At 43.3% G+C, this 14,015-nt stretch overlaps 3 protein-coding genes across 5 annotated transcripts in view; 2 read left to right on the top strand and 1 right to left on the bottom strand.

The window, feature by feature from the left end:
- LOC125236310 (gustatory receptor for sugar taste 43a-like) overlaps window positions 1-14,015 on the top strand; it is a 235,047-nt gene that overhangs the window by 205,780 nt on the left and 15,252 nt on the right. The window lies entirely within an intron of this gene.
- LOC125236309 (E3 ubiquitin-protein ligase SIAH1-like) lies at window positions 1,253-10,943 on the top strand. 3 transcript variants are annotated; one of them, XM_048143058.1, is made up of 7 exons: window positions 1,287-1,421; window positions 2,131-2,158; window positions 2,513-2,702; window positions 5,353-5,491; window positions 6,138-6,313; window positions 9,775-10,266; window positions 10,605-10,943. In XM_048143058.1, the coding sequence occupies exons 2-6, from the start codon at window positions 2,139-2,141 to the stop codon at window positions 10,216-10,218; spliced, it is 969 nt and encodes a 322-aa protein (XP_047999015.1). In that variant the 5' UTR covers window positions 1,287-1,421; window positions 2,131-2,138; the 3' UTR covers window positions 10,219-10,266; window positions 10,605-10,943. The 3 variants fall into 3 exon arrangements, with proteins under 3 accessions (XP_047999017.1, XP_047999015.1, XP_047999016.1); XM_048143060.1 differs by lacking the exons at window positions 1,287-1,421; window positions 10,605-10,943 and adding an exon at window positions 1,253-1,271 and having other exon boundaries at window positions 9,775-10,229; XM_048143059.1 differs by lacking the exons at window positions 1,287-1,421; window positions 10,605-10,943 and adding an exon at window positions 1,516-1,611 and having other exon boundaries at window positions 9,775-10,229.
- LOC125236312 (ribonuclease P protein subunit p29) lies at window positions 10,980-12,089 on the bottom strand. Its single transcript, XM_048143065.1, has one exon. It carries the CDS (start codon window positions 12,002-12,004, stop codon window positions 11,378-11,380), a length of 627 nt encoding a protein of 208 aa, XP_047999022.1. The 5' UTR covers window positions 12,005-12,089; the 3' UTR covers window positions 10,980-11,377.

Raw genomic sequence — 14,015 nt, 5'->3', positions numbered from 1 at the left:
TACTTCTGTGAATATTAATAATATATGATAAGACACATTACTGGTTTCATTTTAAAATGATACAACAATGTAGTATACAGGTTGTTTTTATCATATATACATTATGTTGTTATCTCATTAAGATATCTATAATATTTTGCGACGAGAATACCAATAAAGATTATAAATTAAATTCTAAGCAATTTTTACTATGGGATTCACCGAGCATTCGCCATTCGCTGAATACATGGTAGTTCATCTATAAAATATGTCTTTATTTTATAGTTCATGTAAGTATATTATTTAAAAAATATATACTTTCCATTGGTAAATATTAACGTCAAAATGTATGGAAACAGTAAATGTTTTTTGGAATTTCGAGGTTTCAACTGTTTCAAGTCATAAAAAATTCAAAAAACACCCTGTACTATTGTCCTTATTTTTGACAAAACTTTCGCCAAGCGGAGGCGGATCTGCTTACCGCGTCAGGTGGCGTCGGTGTGAAAACGGATCATCGCTATCGAATTCATAGTGCTGTCTCGTATACACAGTAAATAACAACGATAACTACGGTCTGCAAATAATTTCTGTCATTCCAATAATTTATTTTCTAACGCTTTGCATTGTGTTGTCTTGATATAAACGGCATCTGAAAGTAAAGTCGATCGCAATTTGCAAATTTAATTAATCTAATCCACGAATCTCCAGTACCTTATATAAGGTATATACAGAGTGGGGCCTGTAACAAAGGCGAAGAATTGAACTCTAGGCTATTCTCCTTATACTGATCAACATTTGTTCGGCGACTTTTAAAAATAACTTGTATTTTGATTTTTATCACCCTTGAAAGTTTTTTCTAAGAGGTAATGTATTGCGAATTCTGTTAAGTCTAAAGTGTGACAGACAACGTCAATGACAACAATAATGGCGTACATTGAAGCTAATATTTATTTTGTATGAAAAATTAAAAATTTAAAGACTTCATAATTTTTAAAAACCCTATAATATATTATATACTACCTTATATACAATGAAAATTCCTTTACTTTGTACAGCTTATGACGTCGTCAAAACGTGTGCCTCGAACAGTTTGACTCGATACTCTACTTTGTCTATGGTTGCCAGCGTTGCCACACGCTGCTGCCAACATAACAATTTCTGGGAATACCCTCATCACTTTTTCTTACATCTATGGAACTAGCAATTATCACCCATAAGTAAGTTAAATAAAGATCACTTTGACTGCAATCTAAAGTTGCAACTGCACTTCATACGTCAGTAACAAAAGAAAAGTAAGTACTCAAGAGTGCAATTGTACCTACGCGCTACGTATAATCAATAGCGCTGGGCTAAGCGATAACGAATACAAATCTACTGCAGTTTGTTCATAACATTCCTTTGTGAAATACGAGTGGTTTAATAAAGCAAGTGTAGTGAGTCAGGTATGTTTACAAGTATGACTATATGAGATGATTTAGTTGAAGATGAATGCTTTGTGATTTAATTACTTCTATGCTTTTTCTTTATGTGACTCATTTTGATTACGTCGTAAACTCGTAATATTCGACGCTTTTCGACTGGTTGGTCATTGGGAATCAATTTTGAATGGATATTATTGGATTAGTATTTTTAGTAAGAATGTATTATTAGTATATCAGTAGTATATACCTACCTACTTTGTTTTGGATGAACTTAACCATTGTAATATGTCTTCCCCCTGATATTTAGCCGACATTTAATACATTATGCTTAGCTGTACAGTCAACCAATTGGAACCCTAGGCCACGTAGATCTATTTCATAGTGACGTTATAAATCAGATTGTAAGAAATCTCTTACTGCTTGTCATTTTGATATGGTTGTAAAGTGGCCTAGGGTTGCAATTGGTTGACTGTACGTGACGATTACTGGGCAGGGCCAGCACAGCACCGATAGCATGGTCGCGCGATAAACGATAAAACATCGGGCTATCCCTATCGCACTATTAGTAAGTGTATATTTGTAAGTTTTATCATTTATTGCGCGACCATACTTGCCTGCCTGGACTATTCTTGGAAAGAAACTAGTTCTAGGCATACAAATTACATGTACCTATACTAATGTATTTGTAAGAGAAAGATAGTAATTTAATTATGTTTTGTAAATATTACAGATTCCTAAATGGCTTCCAAAGGAAAAAAGTAAGTGATATATTTTATTGCAGTTTAGTTCATTTTATATCTCTAACCTAACACTAAATAGTTGGTTCTTAATTTTACAATGATTTATCAGAATGGTGAGAAAGGAAAGCAGTTTTTAAGTATACTTTTTTCTACAACTTTATAACACATCCAGTGCCAAAAAACCCAATTATCGGGTATTTTATGACATTGGTCCTAGAAGGAACAACCCATTGCGATTGTAGTATTACAGATTAATATGTCAAACATTTTGTGGCCACGTCTCGTTTCGCAGTGCCACTCTTGAATGTCTTAAGCGCTCACAGTCCCTATAATTGTTTCAACGGCAAACAGTAATTTTAATACAAAATCCAGATCAGCAGCAGTGGAGATCCCGGAGTGCCCAGTATGCCTGGAGAGCATGAGCATACCAGTGTTCCTGTGCCAGTCGGGGCATAGTCTGTGCAACTCCTGCACTCTGGCGCTGTGCCCTCCATCATGCCCCATCTGCAGACAACCCATGACGCAGATGAGAAACCGGTCACTTGAGGAACTTATCAACAAGGTAACCAATTACTATACATACATATTTTGAAAATTTTATTGACATCACACAAATAAATATCCTTACGGGGATTCGAACCCAGGGCTACCGGCTTGACAGGCAGGGTCACTAGCAACTAGACCAGATGGGTACTTAGTCCTTTTTTATTATGTTTGGTACAAACATACAGAGGTACTTATATTAAAACTGAATTCTTACACAGATTGACTGAGTCCCACGGTAGTGAGCGTCAGGACCCCTGGACCACTACAGATATTTGATGTTTAGTACATACTAAAATTTAGTACCTATTTGATACTATTTGGTACCTGAGTACATATATTTGGTACCTCCACTGATATCGAAAAATCGAGCGAATAAAGTGGCCAGACATTCTGACGTCAGGATGTCTGGACCATTTTTGGTTTACATAGTTCTAGACAACACTACTAATTGATATCTTAGTCAATATTTACTACCTATTTGGTACCTGTCAATATGTTTTTTTCAAATATTTTTGGCGTACCAGAAAAAAGTTATGATGGAATTTAAAGTTGTGAGCCCAGCCGTGGCGTTGAAGTATGTAGCGCCTGTCAAAAGAATAGAGGCAAATCCGCCTGCCCTCCTGCGCGTCATCTCTACTGACTAGTGGCATTAATATAGTCGAAATATAAAAGTAATTAGTGTAATTACACTAGTTTTCCATTTTCCTCCTGAGAGAACCTCCTACAGTCTCAATAACGTCTAATGTCATGTCATGTTCCTGAGAGACATCTCCTGGCGGAGAAATTTGTAAATCAGTTTACCCCTGACAGCCGGTCATTTTTGCGACTGTTCAGCAGCTGTAGAGCTGTATGGCAGATTTGGCGGCATTGTGGTTGTAGGTACTGATAGTAGATGATTGATTTGATGTTTGTATTTATTCTTAATTGATAATTGACATTAATCGATGCAAAAAACAAATGTTACCGAAAGCAGTGGTTTATTTATATGATAAACCCCTATAACGGAGCTCGTGGACCATAGACTGGTCCACATCATCAAAATACATCCTATATACCAATATTACCAATGACGCTGTTAATTATAACAGTTTATGTTATTTCCCCCCTAGAATTTGCCCAACTGTTGCCACGTGTTTAGGTCTCTCAGGAGGAAAATGGAAAACTAGTGTAATTACACTAATTACTTTTATATTTCGACTATATTAATGCCACTAGTCAGTAGTAGAGATGATGTGCGAGTGCCTAAATAGTTATTTGTTATACAAGGGGGCAAAGTTGTATTTTAACGCCGAGTGTGGAATTGAAAAACGAGCAAGAGAAAGGATACTATAGTTGAACCACGAGCGAAGCGAGTGGTTCGAGAATAGAATCCTGAACTTGCGAGTTTTTTAACACACGAGAAGTAAAATACATTTGCACCCGAGTGTAACACAAAACTTTTCCCCTCACTATAGCGAGGAAACTACAACGCAAAAAATGCGTTTATCACTGCTTCCAGTAGTTACACAGGTGGTAAATCATCTTTATTACTAGATTCACCTACTTTTATCAATTTTAAAGCAGTTTATTTGACTTTATTCAAGGTCAAATTACTTTACCCACTAGTGGATAAAATGCGCTTTTACCCGCTGCTATTAAAGGACAAAACACGTGTTTCCGAGCTAGTGAGGGGAAAACTAAATACTAAATTCCTATTTAAGTTGACGCGCGCAGGAGGGCAGGCGGATTTGCCTCTATACTTTTGACAGGCGCTACATACTTCAACGGCACGGCCGGGCTCACAACTTTAAATTCCGTCATAACTTTTTTCTGGTACGCCAAAAAAATTTGAAAAAAATATATTGACAGGTACCAAATAGGTAGTAAATATTGACTAAGATATCAATTAGTAGTGTTGTCTAGAACTATGTAAACCAAAAATGGTCCAGACATCCTGACGTCAGAATGTCTGGCCACTTTATTCGCTCGATTTTTCGATATCAGTGGAGGTACCAAATATATGTACTCAGGTACCAAATAGTATCAAAAAGGTACTAAATTTTAGTATGTACTAAACATCAAATATCTGTAGTGGTCCAGGGGTCCTGACGCTCACGCCACGGTAAGCTCAAGAAGGCTTGTGTTGTGGGTACTCAGACAACAATATATATAACTAGCTTTTACCCGCGGCTTCGCTCGCATTAGAAAGAGACAAAAAGTAGCCTATGTCACTCTCCATCCCTTCAACTATCTCCACTTAAAAAATCACGTCAATTCGTCGTTCCGCTTTGCCGTGAAAGACGGACAAACAAACAGACACTTTCCCATTTATAATATTAGTATGGATATACAAATACTTATATACATAGAAAACATCTAAGACTCAGGAACAAATATATTCTGTGCTCATCACACAAATAAATGCCCTTACCGGGATTCGAACACGAACCGGGATTCAATTACGCCTGTATGCCCTAAAGGGGTAGGCAGAGCACATGAAAGTTTCAGTGCCACTCTTGGCAAATAAGGGGTTGAAAATGTTGAAATAAGGTGAAACTGAATTGTAACTGAAACATGTTCACCATACAGGGTGGATGTATAAATAGGAGGCTATTACTGACTAAGATGAAGGCAGTTAGTCATCAGCAACCAAATTATACATAAAATAAATAAATGCTGTGTTTCAGGCAAAATCTCCATGCCCCAACCGAAGCGCCGGCTGCGTGTTTACACTGCCCGCGGCCGCGATGGCCGACCACGTTAAGGAGTGCCTGTTCCGTCCGCGAGACTGCCCCCATTCGGTCTTTGGCAAATGCTCTTGGGCTGGTAAATTTTCTATACTATGTGGTGGCGGTTTCTGAATTTCTTCATCCTCTTCCTCGCTTGGGTGTTGGTAAAGTCGGTTTAGGATATGGATAGATAACCTGTCACTGACATATCGCAGTTTCATTTTCTTGGGGTAATTGCTAAGAGTTGGTGTTGAAATTGAGTACTGTTTAGACTCTGCTTGTGCCTAGCCCTTTTGAAAGGACTGAGTACAGGCGTGTATATATGTATCACTGGAATGGGCCAGTACAACAGTACATCAAGGCGTTCTTCAAAAAAGGAGTGTACAAATTTCTAATGGGTCGGCAAAGCGCATGTGACTCCCCTCGAGTTGCAGGCGTCCATTAGGTTACGGTGACCGCTTTCCAATCTTTCCATCAGGGGGACCGTATACCTGTTTACCACCGACGTGGTATGAAACAGTAAATACAGCGTCCTATAATAATATAGGTAAGCTTAGACATTTTTACAAGTTACACGTTTTTCTAATGTTTTCAAATTTAATATGATTAGATTTCGGACACCGCCGGTTCGGTCACTTTGGTCTGTAATGTCTGTATGCCATTTGGCACAGGCCCCTTCCATCCTTTCCCATTTTTTCCTGTCCGCCAAACAGATATATGTTTACTAATTATCTCATCACTAGGTGATTTAACGAAGATGATGGAGCATTTCAAAGAGAAGCACCCGGCCCATTGCGTGGCCGATGTGGACCGCGAAGCTGGCTGGAGGCTGCAGGTGGATCAGCTGGACCTCAAGGAGTGTGCTCGTTACGTGTACCTGGCCTCGCAACAGCAGTTCCTCTTCATCATCACCCTCAAGGTTAGTACAGCGAGGTAGACTGGGGGCTGCAGGTGGACTAGCTGGCCCTCAAGGAGTGGGCTCGCCACGTGAACCTGGCCTCGCAACAGCAGTTCCTCTTCATCATCACCCTCAAGGTTAGTACAGCGAGGTAGACTGGAGGCTGCAGGGGGACCAGCTGGCCCTCAAGGAGTGTGCTCGCCACGTGTTCCTGGCCTCGCAACAGCAGTTCCTCTTCATCATCACCTTCAAGGTTACTGGACAGCGAGGTAGACTGGAGGCTGCAGGTGGACTAGCTGGCCCTCAAGGAGTGGGCTCGCCACGTGTTCCTGGCCTCGCAACAGCAGTTCCTCTTCATCATCACCCTCAAGGTTAGTGGACAGCGAGGTAGACTGGAGGCTGCAGGTGGATCAGCTGGACCTCAAGGAGTGTGCTCGTTACGTGTACCTGGCCTCGCAACAGCAGTTCCTCTTCATCATCACCCTCAAGGTTAGTACAGCGAGGTAGACTGGAGGCTGCAGGGGGACCAGCTGGCCCTCAAGGAGTGTGCTCGCCACGTGTTCCTGGCCTCGCAACAGCAGTTCCTCTTCATCATCACCTTCAAGGTTACTGGACAGCGAGGTAGACTGGAGGCTGCAGGTGGACTAGCTGGCCCTCAAGGAGTGGGCTCGCCACGTGTTCCTGGCCTCGCAACAGCAGTTCCTCTTCATCATCACCCTCAAGGTTAGTGAACAGCGAGGTAGACTGGAGGCTGCAGGTGGACTAGCTGGCCCTCAAGGAGTGTGCTCGCCACGTATACCTGGCCTCGCAACAGCAGTTCCTCTTCATCATCACCCTCAAGGTTAGTGAACAGCGAGGTAGACTGGAGGCTGCAGGTGGACTAGCTGGCCCTCAAGGAGTGTGCTCGCCACGTGTACCTGGCCTCGCAACAGCAGTTCCTCTTCATCATCACCCTCAAGGTTAGTACAGCGAGGTAGACTGGAGGCTGCAGGGGGACCAGCTGGCCCTCAAGGAGTGTGCTCGCCACGTGTTCCTGGCCTCGCAACAGCAGTTCCTCTTCATCATCACCTTCAAGGTTAGTGGACAGCGAGGTAGACTGGAGGCTGCAGGGGGACCAGCTGGCCCTCAAGGAGTGGGCTCGCCACGTGTTCCTGGCCTCGCAACAGCAGTTCCTCTTCATCATCACCCTCAAGGTTAGTGGACAGCGAGGTAGACTGGAGGCTGCAGGGGGACCAGCTGGCCCTCAAGGAGTGTGCTCGTTACGTGTACCTGGCCTCGCAACAGCAGTTCCTCTTCATCATCACCCTCAAGGTTAGTACAGCGAGGTAGACTGGAGGCTGCAGGGGGACCAGCTGGCCCTCAAGGAGTGTGCTCGCCACGTGTTCCTGGCCTCGCAACAGCAGTTCCTCTTCATCATCACCCTCAAGGTTAGTGAACAGCGAGGTAGACTGGAGGCTGCAGGTGGACTAGCTGGCCCTCAAGGAGTGGGCTCGCCACGTGTTCCTGGCCTCGCAACAGCAGTTCCTTTTCATCATCACCCTCAAGGTTAGTACAGCGAGGTAGACTGAGGCTGCAGGTGGACCAGCTGGCCCTCAAGGAGTGTGCTCGCCACGTGTTCCTGGCCTCGCAACAGCAGTTCCTCTTCATCATCACCCTCAAGGTTAGTACAGCGAGGTAGACTGGAGGCTGCAGGTGGACCAGCTGGCCCTCAAGGAGTGTGCTCGCCACGTGTACCTGGCCTCGCAACAGCAGTTCCTCTTCATCATCACCCTCAAGGTTACTGGACAGCGAGGTAGACTGGAGGCTGCAGGTGGACCAGCTGTCCCTCAAGGAGTGTGCTCGCCACGTGTACCTGGCCTCGCAACAGCAGTTCCTTTTCATCATCACCCTCAAGGTTAGTGGACAGCGAGGTAGACTGGAGGCTGCAGGTAGACCAGCTGGCCCTCAAGGAGTGTGCTCGCCACGTGTACCTGGCCTCGCAACAGCAGTTCCTCTTCATCATTACCCTCAAGGTTAGTACAGCGAGGTACACTGAGGCTGCAGGTGGACTAGCTGGCCCTCAAGAAGTGTGCTCGCCACGTGTACCTGGCCTCGCAACAGCAGTTCCTCTTCATCATCACCCTCAAGGTTAGTACAGCGAGGTAGACTGGAGGCTGCAGGGGGACCAGCTGGCCCTCAAGGAGTGTGCTCGCCACGTGTTCCTGGCCTCGCAACAGCAGTTCCTCTTCATCATCACCCTCAAGGTTAGTACAGCGAGGTAGACTGGAGGCTGCAGGTGGACTAGCTGGCCCTCAAGGAGTGTGCTCGCCACGTGTTCCTGGCCTCGCAACAGCAGTTCCTCTTCATCATCACCCTCAAGGTTAGTGAACAGCGAGGTAGACTGGAGGCTGCAGGTGGACTAGCTGGCCCTCAAGGAGTGTGCTCGTTACGTGTACCTGGCCTCGCAACAGCAGTTCCTCTCCATCATCACCCTCAAGGTTAGTACAGCGAGGTAGACTGGAGGCTGCAGGTGGACTAGCTGGCCCTCAAGGAGTGTGCTCGCCACGTGTACCTGGCCTCGCAACAGCAGTTCCTCTTCATCATCACCCTCAAGGTTAGTGGACAGCGAGGTAGACTGGAGGCTGCAGGGGGACCAGCTGGCCCTCAAGAAGTGGGCTCGCCACGTGTTCCTGGCCTCGCAACAGCAGTTCCTCTTCATCATCACCCTCAAGGTTAGTACAGCGAGGTAGACTGGAGGCTGCAGGGGGACCAGCTGGCCCTCAAGGAGTGTGATCGCCACGTGTACTTGGCCTCGCAACAGCAGTTCCTCTCCATCGTCACTCTCAAGTTTAGTGAACTGAACAGCAGACAGCGAGGCAGGTTCGCAGTATTTTTAAGGATCATCCCCACACAAGAGACGCATGTCCTGAGGCGCGGAACGGACGTCCGCGCCACGCCGCCTGAATGTAATTTAAAAAACGTCTCCTCAGTACATTTTGTATAGGAAAGACGTAAGATCCTCCCCCAGGCGACGTGTCGCTTGGCGCGCGCCGCGCCGCCTGGAGCGCGCCAAGAGACGTCTCTTGCGCGTCCTTCCTATACAAAATGTACTGAAGAGACATTTTTTAAATTGCCTTTGGCTAGTCTTGTGGTCAAGAGTAAGCCCATTTATAATAATAAAAAAAAAACAGGCGGCGTGGCACGGACGTCCGTTCCGCGGCTCAGGACATGCGTCTCTTGAGTGGGGACGGTCCCTTAGACCATGGTGCTCTTCTTTCGTAGCTGACCATATTTAGCGCGCTCAGCACGAGAGCGCCGATATGTGTCTTGCGCGCAATATTATCGTCCCGTCCTGTCCCTTTGTTATGAAATTTCGTTTTTGTTTTACAAAAGTATGATCCAGGCTAACCATTCAGTGGACGCTTGGTCAACTGTTTTGACTGCAACTTGAAGCAGGGCCCAGCACAACATACCTATATATATATAATTATTTTTTATTTTAGGTTGATACCATTAAGAGGATGGCCTACTGGGTAATCCAGCACATCGGACAAAAGAAAGTCGCCCAACAGCACCTCTACGAGATACACATTGTCAGCCGCCGCGACCAGCAACGCAAGGTTGTCTTCACCGAGCACTGCCTGAACGACAGCTTGAAACCTGAGGAGGTGTTCCAACAGGCCAACTGCCCTGTCATGTCATTAGACATGCTAGCACATTTTATTCAAGATAAGAAACTCTCATTCCGCTTTGTCATCAAGAGGTTGACTAGAGAGAACAAGGAGAATGCTGGTCAGGCACCAAGCAGTAGGGAGTCATCTGTTTCCAGAGACAGGGATGCCTCGCAGGGACCCGAGGCGAGAGGCCCGGGGCCGAAGCCACATTGGAAGAAGCATCCAGGACAGAAACCGGGTCCTAAGAAGTTCACAAAGGCTCAGCAGGCTTGATAACATTTTCAATTATGATTTTTTGAGTTTTGATTATTGTAGTTATAGATTTTAGCAATATTCTCTCTCTTCCAAGCTATTAATCCCACATGGTGGTGGGGTCAGTTTTCCTTGTCAGCCGCTTCCACTTCGCCCTATCCTTGACGTCGTCTTCGGACACTCTGCACTCAGCCATATCTTTTAGCACTACGTCCCTCCATCTTGTCTTCGGTTTTCCTCTGCCTCTCTTACCGGGGATGGAGAATCGTAGTGCTAAATTTCCAACGTAGTCTGGTGGTCTTCTCCCTACATGCCCATACCATCGCAGCCTACTTTCCTGCATTTTGTCCGCGATGTCGCGTACGCCCAGGCTGCCTCGCACGTACTCGTTGCGGATCCTATCCTAGATTTTAGCAGTATTAAGATCCAAATAATGTAGAATTAGAATATTAGGAAGTGGTCAGGTAGATCATAGATTTAGGTATGAAAAATTGTTGTTATGTAGATAGGTATAGAAAATTATTTTGTGTGTTACTATTAGAATGGAGTTTAGTTACTAAAATAATTATATTATACATTTCAACATAAATGGTCTATGTAAAGATGTATATTACCTAGTTGATAAAAAATATTTATAATCTAATGTTAATTTACCATTTGCAAGTTGGTTTGGTTTTAGGAGCCTAAAGCACAAAAAAGTTTGTTGTATTTGTATTTTTTTAATAAAAATCAGGGGTACAATGTTAGATTTTTCTTACAAACAACACTGCAATATTATGGTTACTTTAGGATTATTTTAATGAATACATGATTATGATTAATAATTCAGTTTTATTTAAATCATTTGGTATCAGGAACTACTAAGGAAGGAGGGAGCTAACTGAATTTATAAGAATATTAATTACTGTTACCTAGTTACTACAATCTTAGATTTTAAAGATTACTACTAGGTTTAAGAAACTGTAATATTACTAATTTGAAATAAACAGTAAAAAAAAAATTGTGCAAGCATTTCTCTGCAAACATTTTAGTATATTTCAGTTAAAATTCTTGCTGCATCATGTTTTTAATTTCATAAAAATAGTAAAAACTTATCTGACAACGGGACTAGCTTTTACAATGCTGTTTCTTGTAAAAATCTATAGCAATTATAACAATTGTAACACTATCTTCTGAAATTCTATATTAGATCAGGATGTAACTGAGTTTTCACTTTCTTAGAGGACCGTTCAGCCGGCCGCACACACAAGTGCTTCCCGAACAAAGTCACCGCCACATTCTTGATGTGCATTTCAAACACTGAACAAAACTTAGGCACTGTCGTCACCACATTATCTTTAGAAACTATTTTAAAAGTGTTCCTCGTGTCCATAATGCATATGCCACTCTTGCCAACATAGCTCGGGCACTTGGAACGCACCACATGAAGCAAACTGCCATGGAAATCTGACCGGTACAAGGTTTGAGTGAACTGCTCCCAACCTTTACTGGTACAATCAGGCACTGGCTTATCCAGTTCTAGCATTTGACTCATATATTCACTCCACATTTTGTGCATAAGAAGAACATCTTCGTATTTAACGCTACGTCGTGGTATATCATAGAAACCTAATGATTTTTTTTCACCTCTCGTCAAGGTACGAATTTTCTTGGTTTTAGTTTTCTTTTTGGGATTCTTACTCTTCTTTTTAGCTAAAAGGAAGTCCTTTTTCAGCTCAGCTTCGATGTTAGCTTTGTCCGACTTGGGAACATTTGCTTTGAGGAAGTTTACAATAGGATTGTCGCTATTACTATCTTCCGCAGACATGTTTGTTTTTTTAGATATCTTTAAATAAAAATAAACACAACATTCGCGTAGTTCGTGATATTTAGGTTTTGGTTTTAGAGGTTATGTTATGAAAATTGACGGTGACAGACATGACGGCTGACAGCGCTGTCATCTTGATGTAAATGCATGGGTGCGTTCCAGAGCGTGAAAGTCACAAATGAAAAGTGAATTAGTCTAATTATAGACGGTCAAGAAAATGTTGGCACTAAAAAAAGCGGGAAATTTGAAAAATGTGTTGGCTTAAACCTTGATGTTGGCGGAATCATTGACGAGCCATAAAACGCTTAAAAATTGATTGAAAATGTAGAGGCGAAGGTTTAATTTCCATAGAAATTAGTGCGTTTTTTTATTATCCGATCCGAAAATCCAAATAATGTATCGGATATCGGTCCGACATCCGATACATTATTTGAATTTTTTCCATTAAAATCTTTCCGGCATCCGATGTCGGATCGGATAACGTGAAAAAGCTCTTACGCGCCATTAACTTGAGTCTAACGGCCCAGCCACGACATTGGTCTAAGCGCGACAGCGGTGAGCGGCAGCCATACGTGCGAATGAAAAGTCCCATCGCTGTGTCTCGCTCCAATGTATGACCGCCGCTCACCGCTGCCGCGCTTAGCCCAATGTCGTGGCTGAGCCGTAACCTCTCACTTCTGTTTACTTTGTCTGCACAAAATCAGCAAAATACTGTAACAAAAAAATATCTTTTCTCAAACATGCAATGAAATATTGTCTTTACGTTCCTTAACCCTTAATTGGACAGTGTTCGCTGTGGCGAACATACATTTCAAAAAAATCTACTGGTCACATTTTCATCTTTGTTTATTTTTCTTTCGATTCAAATTGTAGCTATGTATTGTTTTAATTGTTAGAAAATTAATTCATTACTGTCGCAATATTCGTATGTCAGCAGTGCACGCAAAATCGCGGCAAGACGACAACCACGAAGTAACATCAAGTTATTTATGACATTATATTAGATTTTTATGGTGTCACATTTATAAAAACGACATTTATCGGTTACCAATGAGGTAATGAATCGAACTAAAGAGTTTCTAGTTTAGTGTAAGTCTTAATTTTGTGACAGTAATACTTAAAAAGTCATGTTCGCGGTACCGAACACTGCCATCATCACAGTGAAATAGTAGGTTTGTTGCATGTTCGGTGTGGCGAACACCGCCAGCTACGCAGTATTTGAGTTCCAGGCTTGCATGTTCGGTATGACGAACATTGCCAACTAATCGGTGGACCTTATATCAAAATATTTTATTCGCAAAAGAGCACAAAAGTAAATTACATTAATCTTATATCTAATTACATAAAATTAATAGCCAACTCTAACCTAATTACGAACATCCCGATGCAAAAGTGCTCCCCGCGCCACCCGTGCTCTTGCTCACTAACGCGGCAAGACGGTCTTGCCGCGTTACCGTGTTGAACCGCGATGGATCACCTTTGCATCAGGAAGGCCCTACAGCGAGGATTCAGACCCCTTTCCTCATGTCTTCCCACTTCCCCAAAAATACTTTGGCCTCCGTACACCAGAACCCGCGCTGTGAGGCATCCATGCCCGAGGTTCGCATTAAAAGTGTAGTTAGGCGTGCACTTTTTGCCCTCGGTGTCAATAAGTCCAATGAGCCTGATGGTATACCAGCTATTGTGCTGAAAACGTGCGCTCCGGAACTAACCCCAGTTTCAACACGCCTTTTTTCGCATTCATACTGCTCAGGTATTAAATGCCCGTCATCCTGAAAGACTGCTTGAGTCCATCCAACCGCAAAGAAGGGTAATCAGTAATCACAAAAACCCTGCACACTATCAGCCCATTGAGGCCAAATGAGAGAACCTCTCTTCTCTCCAAGTTGATGAAGTAAGTGGTTAATAACCAGCTCTTAGCGTACCTGAAGAGCACCAGCTTATAGTGACCGGCAATACGGCTTCCGCCATGGTCGTGGCGCTGGGGATCTTCTGGTATACTTGACTCATA

This window comes from Leguminivora glycinivorella, chromosome 19 (assembly GCF_023078275.1).
Source record: "Leguminivora glycinivorella isolate SPB_JAAS2020 chromosome 19, LegGlyc_1.1, whole genome shotgun sequence".
Lineage (NCBI taxonomy): Eukaryota > Metazoa > Arthropoda > Insecta > Lepidoptera > Tortricidae > Leguminivora > Leguminivora glycinivorella.
The sequence above is the reverse complement of the archived record's forward strand: the minus strand, read 5'-3'. Positions and strand labels throughout refer to the sequence as shown.

Bases quoted from the DNA above. Each gene is read 5' to 3' on its own strand.
- LOC125236309 (XM_048143058.1), top strand. From the start codon at position 2,139: ATGGCTTCCAAAGGAAAAAA. The intron at 2,703-5,352 runs GTAACCAATTAC...GCTGTGTTTCAG, and splicing joins TTGAGGAACTTATCAACAAG to GCAAAATCTCCATGCCCCAA. The intron at 6,314-9,774 runs GTTAGTACAGCG...TTTTTATTTTAG, and splicing joins TCTTCATCATCACCCTCAAG to GTTGATACCATTAAGAGGAT.
- LOC125236312 (XM_048143065.1), bottom strand. From the start codon at position 12,004: ATGTCTGCGGAAGATAGTAATAGCGACAATCCTATTGTAAACTTCCTC.